The sequence below is a fragment of the Chelon labrosus genome (assembly GCF_963514085.1).
Source record: "Chelon labrosus genome assembly, chromosome: 4".
NCBI lineage: Eukaryota > Metazoa > Chordata > Actinopteri > Mugiliformes > Mugilidae > Chelon > Chelon labrosus.
The window spans coordinates 28,907,070-28,923,498 of record NC_140340.1 but is presented as its reverse complement, the minus strand read 5'-3'; the positions used below and the strand labels follow the sequence as shown (position 1 = coordinate 28,923,498).

General features: G+C 41.0%; 1 protein-coding gene across 1 annotated transcript; it reads left to right on the top strand.

Moving 5' to 3' along the window:
• Window positions 1-5,340: 5,340 nt before the first annotated feature.
• LOC311487283 (keratin, type II cytoskeletal 8-like) lies at window positions 5,341-12,174 on the top strand. The gene is made up of 9 exons (XM_084543500.1): window positions 5,341-5,886; window positions 7,156-7,364; window positions 8,556-8,616; window positions 8,764-8,859; window positions 8,974-9,138; window positions 9,409-9,534; window positions 9,670-9,890; window positions 10,012-10,052; window positions 11,474-12,174. The coding sequence occupies exons 1-9, from the start codon at window positions 5,446-5,448 to the stop codon at window positions 11,722-11,724; spliced, it is 1,611 nt and encodes a 536-aa protein (XP_084399626.1). The 5' UTR covers window positions 5,341-5,445; the 3' UTR covers window positions 11,725-12,174.
• The last annotated feature ends 4,255 nt before the right edge of the window (window positions 12,175-16,429 follow it).

Genomic DNA, 16,429 nt, shown 5'->3' with positions numbered 1-16,429 from the left:
AAGTTCTCAAAATGGCTTAACCGAGGTCTTTTTGTAGCTGACTGATTGGTGTTCAGTTTTCTAAGTATTTTCTAAGTGCTTTCAATTAACCAATGTGTGTTGTATTTTGAATAGATGTGTTTTGTGACCCTGAGATTTCATTTTTGAACCAAGTGTCTTATGTATGAAATAGTGTGTAGTGTGCAGGAGCAGGAGCATGTGTGTTGCAGAAAGGGGCAAGTGTGTTACACAATTTCAACTAAAGTGCAAAGCAGTGCTTTTGTTTAAGGTGTAGTAACAACAACTTCAAGTTATGTTACTTTGGTTTAAGCAACGGGAAAAAACTGTAATGACTGGGTGTCTGTGGAGACATTTCTACTGTGGCATAGGGAGCTCAATGCACTACAACATAAGAAAACACATATAAATACATACATCCCGTCACAACGTCTTGACAACACATGCACTGCAAATACTCACAACAACCAAATTCAGAAAGCAATACAAACGCCACATCAGCAAATACTTCAGACAACAGGAAATACTCATGACGCCTGTAAATACTTACAGCAACAACAAATGCATAAATGCGATACAAGTAGTACAAATCACAGTGGAAATGTTTCCAGGGAACCCACAAAGTGATGAACCTGGCTGGAGTGCTCCTGTTGTTCAAAGCTTTATGACTTTACGAGTTGTTGCATAAGTAGACATAAGTATGGACGAACAAACAAAGAAATGGCAGCTGACATTAGTATTGTGTTACTGTTATAAGGGCGTGGGGCAGGTAAATCAGGGCTCCTGATTTCACACAGGTTTGGAACTGTGGGGAGTAAGAAAAACACACCTGCAACTAATGTATATCACCTCAGGTGCTGTCAAAGATAACAAAATGTATATGGTCCAGAGTGACATTTTAAAGGACCTCAAGTAAAAAGATTCATTATACAGAATGTCCTATTTAAGAATGTATTATATAAATAGCTTATAATTAAAGATTCATTAGTGTGTACGTCACTTTAGTATTGCAGCTGGAGGTAATCTTAATTAGTTTACTACTAAGCAGTCATATTAATAGCATAATTTATTAGTTGAATTAGATTTTAAATTAATAGTTTAAATAAGCAAAATAACTATTAACTAAAGCTTTAGAATAAATGTAGAGGATAGTGCTTGAGTTAATGTATTTTTCTTAGTACTGCTTTTACTAATACAACAAGAAAACAAGCTCATTCTGTAGAGACTAGCAGAAAACAAAAAAGCATTATGGTAACCCCCAGTTATGAGTACAGACAGATTAGAGGAACGATGAATTAAATCTGCATGACTCATACCTCATGACAGAGTCACCACTTGCTTGTTTGAATGTGTGTTGGCAACATTCTGCCTCGCCAGCAGATGTCCAAACCAGGAAATGACAAATAATGACAAAAAAACAGTTTTATACAACTACGTTTACATGGCAACTACCTCCGCCTTTAAATGAATGAAAGAATTTTTTTTTTTTTTCCCCCCACATGTAATGATGTGGATCTGATTTGCACTCCTTTTCCCAAGGATAAGGCAGGAAAACTGGACGAGCTGCAGTCTGTGAGTCACAGTAACTCGTAGCAGTAATCTGGAAACTACCAGGCGAGTTTATGAGCTTCACAAATCTTGGACAACTGTCAGAAAAATACTGCTCTCATCCTGGCCTCGAATGAACTTCACTTGCCTCCCCCTTCCCCGCTGGTTTCCTTTCACACAGCTTCACTGCAGAATGAGAGCTCTCACACACTTATATACAAAGTCAGAAATATGTATTGGCATAAATGCATATTTATACACATGGTGCGCTCCGTGACACATGTATGGAGGAATGCTAACATGCATGTGAGTGTGATAGACATTCCTCCTTCCCTCTCTTTACCACTCCCTCACTGACTCACCCACAATTCTCATAAGCACCAAAGTGGACAATGTGTTTATATTGTAAGAATCTATATTTTAGTTTTATGGCTCAGACTATTGGCAGAGAGAAGCCCAAGGGTCACACATCGGAGCTTAGTGAAATGTGTCGACTAAGAGATATTTTCTCTGTGGGACGTCATGTCCATTTCTAGCACAAAAACATTTCACAGGAAGACATAAAAAGAGCAAGAGCTCTTAGCTTTTAGAACTGGTACCCTGGAGACTTACCTGTAGGGCCCTATGTTTCTCACATAGATATAGTTGATATAGGCTAAAAGGTTTATTAAAAGAGGAAATTTACCACATAGATAAACAAACAAATAAATACATAAATAAATGTTTATCATCTATATGCAGTAAAACAAGCAGTAAACATGCAGAGATGCATGCAAGAAAAGTCAAATTAATAATTCCATCTTTTGTAAGATGCAAAAAAAAGAGGCTTTTAGCTAAACGCTAATGTCCACATGCTAACATGCTAGAAATTTAAGATTAAGTAAAGCTGACGTAGTATCTTTGCACAGATTTGGTCATAACAACTGAATTTTTTGGCCTGGTGATGTTGTGAGATGCAAAGTCAAAGGGTTAATTAATGAAAAGCTAATTCATGCAGCAGTTTTCAACAGGATTTCACTCAAAACCCCAAACTATCAATGTCATCGGGGCACCAGAGCCAAAGTCACCAAAGTAAGTGGATGTCACCCTCTGGGCACCAGGAACGTTTGAACCAAATAGCACTCCATCCAAAAGATATTTCAGTCTAGCCCAAAATGGTACACTGACAGACCAACTCTGTTATTTAAGATATGCCTCTAATGTGGCTAGTTGATTTTTCATTAGAGGCGTATCATAACAAATGACAGAGTTTCCTTGAAGGATTGATAAAGTATAATAAAGTGTTTTGATTCTGATCCTGATCTACTGTTTTTAATGTGGACCAAGTCGCATGATTTACAGATGACCTCATGGTCAATGGAAAATAAGTACATGACTACACTCCTGTGTAGTTTGCTGCACTTAATCCACCTCCATCATCCAGTCACTAGGGGGCAGGAGTTTGCAAGCAACCGAACCAACTGCAATGAGAGAAGAGGTGACGTTCAAAATGCTTTCTATTGCTGCAGAGTTATTTGCAACTTATGTGCGTTCCGTTTCCCCATCTCTATGCTCCATCTGCCAGGGAAGACTTCGTTTATGCCTGTTCTTTTTGTTTGAACAGAAAGGTGAGGCAGGAAGTGACTTTTATGACAGGTACTTCTGATAGTTTTGAGGGCTTGGCAGGACCCTCCTGAACACAAAGTCCATCTTTAAGACCAAACATGACACCCCCACCATCACCCTCCAAAGAGACATACATTTATTGCATTATGTAATTATATACAGTTAAATGCATTTTACTTTACTTGTTTTCAAATTATGCTTGTATATTTTAATGTGCAGATTATTCATTAGGTACGACGTGATCAAATTTATGTTATTTCTGTGTGACATGTATGCTGTAATCGTCAGAGCTGGTCGTATAGCTTTCAGTCTTCTTTAAATTACCGCACACTATCTTGCCTTCCACCCTGTCCTGACTGAACAGCCCAGAGAGTCTGTCAGTGGTTGTGAAATAGGTTTGTTTCTTATCTTTGCTAATTGTCTTCTCATATACCCCACCAGCTCATCTGCTCGCCAGTCCTCCTCTCTGACTTGTAGCATGTAAGTGTCTCTCTCAACACATTCCTGTGCCGATGTGTCATATAGCAGCTTCGCACAAACCAAAGCATCACTGGCCTCTCAGGAGACTTAAGGTCAGGGGGTTAGCTTATTAAATTACCCTCGTACGATTCATCACGCAGAAAGAATGAGAAATTATGTGGAGAAATGAGAAAAGCAACTGCATTCATGTTTAAGACATCAAACATGGAATAGCTCCAGCTGTGTTCATCAGTCAAGGTTTGTTGAGAGAGGCTGAGCTCGTGCAGCAGCAAAAACTGGTAGACCTGTACATATATGGTTGCCTCCAAGATTAGCACAAGAGCTCTATTGTGAAGAATCACGTCACTGTTTGAGAGCAGCCAAGCAAAACATGCATTTTTTGATTGGCCTGAAACCCTCTTGGACGTTGTTCTTTCCACAAGCGCCCAATGTGCCACATTTAGCAGAGTACCATGGGATTTAGCTCTTTTTATTATCTGGTAAATAGGCGAAGATTATTTCAGTTACATATGCACAAAAAAAAGGGAAAACAGAGGACAGAGGTGCGGTGAAAATGTTTTGGTAGAGGGAGCAAGTGGGGGAGGGGTTATCTTGGCTAAATTAGGCAACAGTCATTGAAATGCTCAGAAAAGATCGTGAGTCATAAATCTGCCAAGTGACAAGTGAATCAGGATTTCCTCAGTGCAAGATGAAATATGAGATTCATGTTTTAAATAAAGATGAGGCCTTACCGAAATAATGTGTTCTGAGTCTACATTTGTGAAACCTCCGTGAAACCATGGAAACACAAATATCTGTCGTTCTATCTACCTGCCGATGTTATGGTGGGTGGGCAAAGCTGTGTAAGACTAAGGTGGGGTCTGGAGTCAAAGAAAAAGACAACCTCTGTTTGCTCTTCTCTTGGCTGATATGGAAGGAATTTTTATCAATCGCCATTGTAAGTGCATTGTGTGCATAGCATGGTTCAGTCCATCAATCAAAGCTGATAGTAGGAACATCCGGCACTCTGCACCATACAATTGTGCAATCCACTCACTTTTGAACACATGCTTTCAACTTGCATGTTTCTTCTTGTCTTTTTCGTCTGTCATTTTATCGTGCAAACTTTCTTGGCAACACACATCCTCAAAACCTCAAGCAAGATATTGAGGTGGTGGAACATATTCAGTGGATAAAACTGTTACTCCCTCAGCTATGACACTCAAAAGTCTCTGTCCACCAACAACATTACACTGGCTAACCACAATTTACTTTGCAATATATCACGTTCTTGAGAAGTGTTGTAAAGTAGAAGAGAAGGTCATAAAACTGTATGCTTAGTCATTAAAGTCTGGGTTCATGCTGCGATGCTGTGTGTGTGTGTATATGTTAACAGAGAATGCAATAAGGATGTGGACTGTGTGAGAGCCATGCATTTAAAGCACTTTCTAAGTACACGAGGCACAAAAGTGGTAGAGAGTATTTGTAACTATGAGGTAAGGAAAAAGTAAGTTTACAATTGCCTGGAGGCGGGTGATTTTTTTCCAGTGTTTCTAACTAGCACACAGTTATTATGTAATTCTTGTGCTTTTAATGTGTAACATGACGCATTTTTCTTCCCTGACATTCCCTCATCTCTCCCCCTGTTGCTCTCTCCCCCCCTTCATCCTTTACTCCCCTACTGAGGACACCAGCCAATCACACCCCTGCAGGGTCCCTCCCCTGCTCGGATAAATAGCACTGAGCACCAGGGAGGGTCCATCTGCCTGACTCTCCTTCTCTCAGCAGAGTCTCTCCTCTCACACCACCTCAGTGCTACAGACTCCTCCTGTGACCATGTCTGTCAGAGCCGTGAAGACCAGCACCTACTCCACTTCGTCATCCTCCAGGGGTCCATCCCAGGGCTTCAGCAGCCGCTCGTTCTCTGGCTATGGAGGCTATGGTGCGGGGAGTGGCAGGCAGAGCTACGCCGTCCGCAGCTCCTACGGAGGAGTGGGCAGCAGTGGTGCTGCTGTTGGTGCTGGGGGGTTTAAGGTGGTCGGTGGGTTTGTTGCGGGGGGATCTGGACAAAGAGGAGGTGGAGCAGATTTTGGCTATGTAGGCTATGGTGGAGGTGTAGGATGTGAAATTGTGGCCCCCATCACAGCAGTGACTGTGAACAAGAGCCTACTGGCTCCCTTGAACCTGGAGATTGACCCCACCATCCAGGCGGTCCGCATCCAGGAGAAAGAGCAGATCAAGACCCTCAACAACCGCTTTGCTTCCTTCATTGACAAGGTCAGTCCACTCACTTTGAAAATGATACATGATAAAAATGAGTTTAGCTGTCCCAGCAAGGAAATTATGCTGCAGCTTAGCACACAAACCTGGACCAACTGTGTTTGAGCTCTGCTGACATACCTGTTGGGATAAAACTAAATTCCTCACAGAGTAGAAAAAGAGCCCTGGGGCTACAAAGGAAATCAGTGTGCTGCAAGGTCGGACTTCACGATGAAAACCATGTAAACAACAACATATCATCCAGCTTCTGCAAATGTTTTTACTCCCTGGTGAGAACAGAGAGCTCAGGTAAGAGGAACAGCGTGGATACAGAGATCATATAACATTGGGATATAGGGAAAGAACAATTTTGCTCAAAGGGGTGCATCCACCATGTGAGCACAATCTTGCAAAATTTAGCAGTGTAAGGTTATTTTCAAAGTTGCCAGAATGCAAACACAAACGGAAAAAAAGTGGGAGTGGTCTGGGAAAAAAGAATTGCATTTGACATGTTTTATAAATAATGAGTGGATTAGTGGTAGAAAATACCAGTCATCTGAGCTCGTTGTATAAATTATAGTTAAACAATTCAATCAATGGAAATATTAGTGAGACATCTTTTCAGCCAGCAGGTTTGACCTGACTGATCTTTATTGATCTGTCACAGTAACTTATTAATAGGTTCCACAGTTTAGGGAGGCGCAAAGGAGTAACGTAAGATATTTAACTTGAAAATCAATCAGAGACACATTCTTCAGATCCAAAAACCCTCTCCTACATACCATCATGACATGAGACACACATACACAAAGCCGTGTGTTTTCTTGTCCTGTTTGCTGAGTGTTGACGGGACTCCACCCAGGGTCAGCACGGTTGGAACAAAGAATGGAAACGTTGTAAAGGAGCGAGGTGTGTCACAATTGGGAAACAGTGCCACATTGTGTTGAAATGGGGCACGGTGGCTTATACTTGAGAGATGAGTAATTGATGTGACATTTAGAGTTCGCAGGAGGTGAGGAACGTTCAATTAGTCATTTTGCTTTCAGCTGATGTTCATGTTTTTTGTAGTCCACAACCGAATAAAGCCCATTCATCCGTTTTGAGTCACTACCACGTGCTTTTTACATGCATTATTCCTCTACCCACCACATATCTCAATGTCCTCCTCTCCATACATTACAGAAATGTGTTTACAACTGGAAATCAAGAAGTTGGTTATCAATCTTTTCCACATAAAGCAAAGGCAGTTCATTTCCCTCTGCTTCTCTTCATCTTCTCGGTCTCCAGGTACGCTTCCTCGAACAGCAAAACAAAATGCTTGAGACCAAGTGGAAACTTCTGCAGGAACAGACAACAACTCGCTCCAACACTGACGCCATGTTTGAAGCCTACATTGCTAATCTGCGCAAGCAGCTGGACAACTTGGGCCATGAAAAAGTCAAAATGGAATCGGACCTGCAGCACATGACTGGCCTGGTTGAGGACTTTAAAGCCAAGTGAGTGGAGCACGTTTCTCAAATTCTAACGCACCTGTCAGTATTTTCACAACAGGTTACTCTAAACACATGGAACTTTTTTTTTTTTTTTTTTAACCTTTAGCCTGTAACCCAAAGTTTCATTTACATGTGTTATAAGAACAAGTTGAGTTTAAATATTTGAGTGGCTGTAAGCACTTCATACATCCAGGGAAGTGTTGGAATAAGCAGTTACAGAACTTTAAGTATACACTGATCAGCCACAACATTATGACCACTGAGGAGAAGTAAATAACATTGACCATCTTGTGACAATCCAGTGTTCTGCTGGGAAGCTTTTGGACCTGGCATTCATGTGGATGTTACTTAGACATGTAGCACCCACCTAGACCAGACCAGGCACCTCCACCCCATAGCAATGACACTCCTTGATGGTGTTGACCTGGCCTCCAAATTCACAAGATCCCAAACTGATCAAGTATCTGTGGGATGATCCACAAAGGCCCCTCCCCTCAAAGGCCCCCACTAACAACATTCTGTTGCCAGACACCACAGGACACCCTCAGAAGACCCATGTTCATTCTCTGATGAGTCACAACTGTTTTGGAGGCACAAAGGAGACGTACACAATATTAAGAAGGTGGTCATAATGTTATGGCTGATTGGGCGATTGTGAAGCTGTTGTAAAGATTTGAATTAGCATTCTAATTTTACAGACAGACAGGTGGAAATCAATATTGAAACAGATTACTGCAACACCTTATGAAGCTATTCATTTTGAAACAGCATTTTTTCCTCACTTAAGTGGGCGTGTCTTTAATCGTCAGGGAAATGTACACTAGGTCTCTTTAAATTCTTGATCCTGATTGGATGCAAGGTGTCCATTAATTCCTGATACTAAGTAGTTCCAGTGAAACTGTCTGTCAGTTAATGTGCTGACTCAGCCTTTATTTAAAGTGGGTAACCACACAAACCACACGTTAAGCACATCTAAGTGTCTTCACCACCCCGTCCAGCCTTCCCGTCATCCATTAGTTTTTGATAATGTACGTCTTATCATGCATTATCCATAGCGTTTCCCGTGACGTCTCATACTCTACACCTTTATATACTATTTAGTGTTACATTCAAAGATGGAGAGTGATGGAGGGTTCAGAAGGTGAATTTCATCGTCATTATGCAAACTTCAAACTCTCTTCTTTTTCTTTCCAGGTATGAGGACGAGATCAACAAACGCAATGAGTGTGAGAACACCTTTGTCCTCATGAAGAAGGTCTGTGCAGCCTTTCTTGCAAATGCTTAATCTTGAAACTATAATTAACATCCGTGCACAATGAGCCCACACAAAGGCCTGTATTTACCTTAGGGTCAAGTCCACCGTCAACAATGAATGCTCTCAATGTTATCTTTTCCAACCAAGGACACAGATGCAGCCTACATGAACAAAGTGGAGCTGGAGGCCAGAGTGGACGGGCTCTCTGATGAGATCGAGTTCCTGAGGCAGCTCTATGATGCAGTAATAATCTGGTTTACTTACCGCGATAATGGACAATGTTCATGCAGAGAGTCTAAAATAAATGTTTCTCCTTGTCCATTTTTTCCTCTGATAATTTTTTTTTATCCTGTGTAGGAAATCCAAGAGCTGCAGAGCCAGATCAAGGACACATCTGTTGTTGTGGAGATGGACAACAGCCGCAACCTTGACATGGATGCCATTGTCGCTGAAGTGCGTGCCCAGTATGAGGACATTGCCAACAAGAGCAGAGCAGAGGCTGAGTCATGGTACCAGACCAAGGTGGGACCATATTTTATACTGTTTGAAATAAAAATCCATATGGATTCTTTTCTATGTTGATCACTTTTGTCTCCTCCTGTCTCAACTCCCTTCACCGTACCTTACCTTCCATTCATTACTATTTCATTACACAAAGCACAGTAAATCTGGTGATTGGACACTTGCTGTATGTTGCAATTTATGTGCTTTTGTGATGCAGATGTCAAATTAAACCTATCTGGACTTTGTGTTTTCTGAATTATAAGTATGGCATGCCTCTGTTTGTGTCAGTATGCAGATATGCAGCAGTCAGCCGGTAGATACGGTGATGACCTGAAGTCAACCAAGGCTGAAATTGCTGACATGAACCGCAGGATAATGAGGCTGCAGTCTGAAATTGACATGGTTAAGGCACAGGTGAGGACTTTAAATCTTTAGTTATTACAGGATGTGTTTTGTTGTTACTTCTTAACACTTTGCATACAAATTGCATACACCTTCTAAAGACATTCTGTACAACACCTTACTCTGCTTGCCTTCCTCCACTATTAGAGAAACAGTCTGGAATCTCAAATCACTGAGGCTGAGGAGCGTGGCGAGCTGGCGGTGAAGGATGCTAAACTCCGCATCAGAGACCTGGAGGAAGCTCTTCAGAGAGCAAAGCAGGACATGGCACTGCAAGTGCGCCAGTACCAGGAACTGATGAATGTGAAGCTGGCTCTGGATATTGAGATTGCTACTTACAGGAAACTGCTAGAAGGAGAGGAGCTCCGGTAAGTTATTTATTTCAAGGCACGTGTGCGCCTATCTGTGACAGCAATGGCAACTGCATCCGATATCATTTCAATCATCTCCTAATCTTTTGCTTGATCTTGTCTTTTTGTGTATTTACAGGTTAGAGACTGGAATCAAAACCAATGTGACTCAACAGACATGTAAGTTTGTAAAGGGTCTCATTGTTTTTGCCAAATTATAGTGAAAACCTGTGCACCATCACGCATTTGACATACAGTGAGGCTAACTACAGTGAAAGATTACTCTATTAGTTACCAGCTGACATTAGCATTCACAGATAATGAAAGCATTATCTTTTCTCAGCTGTTAGAAACAAAAGTCTGGTTCTGAAATTTGATGACCACTCTTTGCGCTCCCATTATTAAAATTGCATATGTAAAAAAGGAAAATTAAAAATAGAACAAACACTGCTTCAAACAATCTTTTCAACAAATGAAGTCACTTACTGGTGATAATAAAGCTGGATTTTCTACCACAAACTTACTATTTAAAGGAATACTCCGGAATTTTGGACATAGGGCCTCATTTACAACTGAGCCGGTGTGATATAGGTCGGTGGAGACCGTTTTCAGCACATTTGATCCATTCCTTATATTTGCACAAATCACTGTTGCTAAACTGGTGTTGAGCTAGCGTGCGTCAACGGTAACATCCAGCCTGTCACTAAAAACAGCTATAACTGCTCCGCAGAACACCCGAGACAAATGTATTATAACGTCGGACTATCGATGTACATGTCAGTGTTGGTAGAATCATTTTAGAAATTAAACCAACCTTGCATTTTCAATGATAAAACATTTTGAGGGACTAGTTTCCCAGCAGCAGCGGAATTTTACTTTGCGTGTTAGTAGTAGTGCGTCAAAACGAAAACCAACTCTGGCTCAAACTGGTACGGCTGATTTGATAAAACAACCTCATCTTCATCGTCCTCAAACTCCGAAATCTCAGCATAGCTAGCAGTGGCCATAGTCTCCTGTTATCCCGATTCCTTCCCACTAGCCTAGGAGGACTGACAGCAGCTAAATAATCTCGCGTGATTGTCAGCGAAACCGGAACTGTCTTCCTCTGTAGCCTCACTAGCCCGGAGATAATATCAGTCCGCCGCTGCCGTAGCCTAAGCAACAACAGGGAACAAAGTGTAAGCTATTCCAATGCCATGCAAGGTTGGTTTAATTTCTAAAATGATTCTACCAACACTGACATGTACATCGATAGCCCGACGTTATAATACATTTGTCTCGGGTGTTCTGCGGAGCAGTTATAGCTGTTTTTAGTGACAGGCTGGATGTTACCGTTGACGCACGCTAGCTCAACACCAGTTTAGCAACAGTGATTTGTGCAAATATAAGGAATGGATCAAATGTGCTGAAAACGGTCTCCACCGACCTATATCACACCGGCTCAGTTGTAAATGAGGCCCTATGTCCAAAATTCCGGAGTATTCCTTTAATGTTGTCACTGCTATGACTCACTTTTACTAACTGATCCTGTTGGAATACAGCTTTTTGACTTACTACTGTATGTCCATGTTAATTATTTCCTGCTTCCTCCGAATGTGCAGCAACGAACTTCAACCTCTACAGGCTGGAGAGATCTCCGACGCCAACCTTAATCGCCTGCACTTTTGATGGATACGGGGAAAAGAGCGGCCCTGTCGAGGGTGCAGCAGTGAAGAGCACAACGGTCACCAAGACCGAAACTGTGGTGATCAAGACCACGGAGGAAGAGCAGCAGGTAGCAAGTGAGGAGCCAGCTGCTGTGGAGGAGAAGGAGCAGGAGCAGGTGGAGGCTATAGCCGTGGCTGAAGAGTGATGGTTAAATGATGTTGATTGTAGAGATTAAAAAAATAAGCGCATTATCCACTTCTTTAATGATTTGGTCGCCAAATAAAACCAGTTGCCTTTAAATCTATTTAACGGAGGGGTACAAGTGGATGAGTGTCTGAAAAGTAACTATAAACAGCAGCATGAGTCTCTGCATGCACCACACTCTTCTAGCCAGCAGATGGCACTGATGTATGTGATTTCTCTTGCTGCGCCTTCTCTCGATTTGACAAACACTGTGATATTGACCTGAGTCATTAGGCAGGAACAAACTATTGCCATTCTGAACCCATCATGATAAACTTGCTGTTCTTAAGCAGTAACTGTGTAATGAAACGCATTCACAACCTGATGCCTTCATGACTTGTACTTAGAAATTACACTTTCGGCAACACCTGGAGTCCTGTTTGGACAGCAATAAATTTTCTTTAAACAGAAATGTACATGGTGCTTTGTTGTATTTTGATGATGATGATAACATTTGAAGATATAATGACTGTGAATATCCAGCCTGATTTTGAGGTCTGTCAGCCGAGACGATCACTAAAACACACTATCAAGTTTAGTTTTTAACCAGAGGTAACGGCTGCTTGAGCCACACAATCAACCTTTTCTCTGGAACACCTGACAAGACCCAGCCTGCCTCGCTCCATGTAAACAGATTCAGGTGTTTCTCTTTCTCAAAAAGAACTGAAGGTCATGCATTCCAGTAAAATGCCAAATGTCATAGTCCTACTTCATTAGTCCTTTTCAGTTAAAAGGTGTGTGTTTAAAGTTCATGAAAAGAACACAGAAAATAAAACCAATCCAAAACACTGCCTCATTCAAAAGGAGATAGAAATTCAGCCTGATAATTCATGCAAAAGATGACGTCCTTAAGAATCTGAGTGCACTGGAGTAACATGTAATTTATCAGAGAAATTTAATGTTTTTCTCCTACAGCCAACATTAACTTAGGAGGTCTTTTGAGACCACTGACAAACAGGTTTGAACACGAATTATGAGTGCTGGGGCCCCACCCAAGGCCACACAACGTCTTGTGAAGCCGAAGACGAGAATACTTCACAATTACCACAATCTCACACTTTGATCATTGTTTGCAATGTACTGCTTGGATACGCTGGGACAGACGTCCAGGTTTGAAAGACTGATTGGTTGCATAAGAAGCACATACAGTCTATAGACACAAATATGTTCAGTAATAGCGATGTGACTTTATAGAAATAGCTGAAAACCCAGACTTGTCGGGTTTTTAGAGTATCCACAGACTACACACGGTCTCTGACTGACTCTGTTTTACTGGAGGAAGTAGTCAAAGTATTTGCATTAGACTCATGTGAATTTACTAAGTAAATTCAGATTGGAGGTCAAAAAGACTGCATTACAAGAATTTGCATGGAATTTTTAGCTATGGTAAAATTACACAAATTTAGTTGGGAAACATATCTATTTGCTCTCTGGCAGAGAGATGCATAGGAAGATAGATACCACTCATACGCGTCTTAACTTCCAAGAGCGTCATCTGGTTGCCTGGCAACTTCTCAGAGTGCTAAGCTAGGCTAGTTAACCTTATATTTAACAGATACAAAGACATGCTTGTATGTAATGCATGTAAGTGTCCCCAGCATCTTATGACATTATTATCATCAAAACAAGTCAGAGTGCCTTGTTGGGGTGTATAAATGTTACTTTCAGAGCACCTGTTTTTACCCTGTAGGAGATAATCAGTTATTTGCTCTGCACAGGAATCTGCACTGACACCCACTGCAACACAGACTGGTCGAAAACAAGCATATCTAGAATATCCTGCAGCAGCAGCTGGTTGGTTCTACAAGTAAGTCTGCTGCTCACCCTAAGTACTGATCTGGATCTGCTGGATCCAGAAACTCAGGTCATTGATAAAATTCAGTTACTTGTATTTTCATTGAAATACTGCATCACTCATTCATTCACAAAAGACTGTGTGATCTGCCCCAGGGGCATTACTATTAGTCTGTAAATGGCACACTGAATTATGATCATGTAGCCTACAAAACGCCGCAGTACTGATTTATTACTGCACTCAGTTCTTGTCGGAACATGAAGGACTGGCAGGGTTACAGGCCACTTTGTTAAAGTGAGGCTGACACGTTTGAATGCAGTTCCATTTCCAGATACGCATCTGTGGAGAAAACCTGGCAGAGACACAAGCACATAACTGAAAAATGAAAAAACGTCATTTCTGTAATTGATTGATGTGCAGCGTATAGTCCCATTCTTCACAGTAACCCGGGGGTTAATAGTATGTTGTGCTGTCACCAGTTTTAACTTTAGGTTATGTAATCTATGCAGTGTGCCTTTGTGTACCACTGTAAGTTAGGAGATTTAACACGGTTACACCTGAATGAGAGAAAGTGTCATAAAAGTGCACTCCGTTATCTTCAGACCGTATCCCGACACTAAGAGGGCTTTAAAGAGAACAGAATTAGAATTAGATTCAAATGTCCAACACAAACTTTGGCATCGGTTGATTTACTTAGCCAGCTTAATGCGCACGACAGCAACACAACAAGTATTAAATATATCCTCCAGTGGTGATCAAGTTATAACACGATGACTCTCCAAGTTTTTTTTATAGCTTAATCATGTAAACTGTCAGATTTAATAGTACATTAAAACTACACCAGAGGCAATACACCTAATTTGTCTCATTCAGAATGTGTCTGTACAAGACCTGACTTAAATAGGTGTAAGATTTACAAGTGTTTTTATGTTCTGAAAGAAAAGAAGCAAGCCTGTTACACAACTTGAACAGCAGGTCTGAATTCCTCTGCAAGCCTGGGGTGGAGGCAAGGGAGAGATGGAGGATCAAAAATTAGCAAAAAGGAAGGTATTTAAATTTCTGGATGCCTACCAGAGGTGCGCCCCTTTTCTTTTGTTGGAACCAAAGCATACAACAGCAGCTGTTATCCATTCATAAAGGCACTTTCCTATTGTATTTTAAATGTTGTGCGGTTGAGCCAGCAAATCAAGAATGAGCCTTTGCCAACCCCATTTACACCCAAGAAAATATTGGAAACCTGTTGAAATATATTGCAAGCCAGTAAAACACCACTACTCACAACAATCTCAGCAATAAATACAAAGTCATAAAACCTTCTAAGCCTCATAAATGATTATATTGATAACAAAATACTTTGCATTTTATCGTTATAGGTTGAGAGGAAGTATAGGACCATGAAAATTCATTGATGAACTTGATGGTTAAGCAAAAGTGGCTTTAACAATTGAAGGCCCAAAAGGTATAAACGTAACAGCGTTTTTTTTTTTTTTTTTTCACAACTCCAGTGTTGCACCCACCCTAACCATTCAAAGCATTTCGTGTTTACTCTCTGACCTGTCAAGAGAAACTAGCTGGCTTAACAACATCCATAATTTTCCACTAACACTGATTGACAAGTCGTTCAGTCACTGCAGGGCATAAGGTCCAGCCTCTGCACGTATCTAAGTTATGATCTGACAGAACAGAGTTGCCCTGCCCAGAGGGGTATGTCTGAGTAGGACAGGGTGTGTAGATTTGATGGTAGATGCCTCCAGTAGACGTTTCCAGAGTAAGACATTCGATATGCAGGCAATAACAGCACAACTTTAAGAAGCAGCTAATAAGAAACAGTAGAGCTTTTGTTCCACGGCAAAAGATCAATTGTTTCTCACATACACTATACACTTTATCTCAAAATGTTGTTTTGCTTTTGTTGTGTTGCTCTTTAAATGCTTCTCCTCAGTCAATGCGTCCTATGCACCGTGCAGTTAAGTTTCATTTGAACAAAAAAACACCTTTCAATGAAAATCTGTGCTTAGAAAAGCAAAACTGTGGCTTTAATAACCCGGCCTAATGCGGATCAGTCACCATCAAAACTCATGGTCACTGATCATTACCAACAGAACACGTGGGCAGAGGTTTGTTTCTGTTTGTGATCCGTTTCTGTCCTGCGACCTTAATCGCTGATATCCAGCTCAGATAGAAACGTTTATGGGTGTGCACGCTCACTCGAACTTATCTCTGTCTCTCATACATAACTTTCACTCAGAAAGAATGCATGGGTGTGTCAAAATAAATTCTCCTGCTGTTGTAAAATGTTTGAATGTTAAGAAAACACTCGAACCGGGTTTTTCCGTAAGAGATTTTCAGTGTTATGATGACTTCTTCAGAATTTATTTTTGACACTTCTGTTCCGTCCACTGAGGATAAAACACTTAAAAATGGTACATATTTGATATTTTGCAGACCGATTTCTTTCCTGAGAAGTGAATTCCTCTTAAAGGGAAGGAGTGCGGGGTTTGTTTTATCTGTTTGTTTTAACTTTTTTCCATGGAGCTTAAGGTCTGTCCTCACTGACTTTAACAAATCCACGTTCGACTCAAATGTCAGTCAGTGTTCATGTTATGACAGTTCATTGTTATTTGGGGAAGAGCTTTAAGGTAGGCAGGCAACATGTTTTTAAAAGAGCATTAAAATATATTCTCTGTCTATCAGTGTACTCTAACTTAACCTCAAATAACTGTGTCATTGCTTCGTACCAGTTTTATGTAACGTGGCTCTTAGCATAGTCTCAACATTATGTTAGTGTAGGCAGTCTATCTATTGCTATGGTGACTAGAGCACTGATAAGCAGCGAACCTCTGGCATCCTGTTGGCATAGTGTGGTTTATGA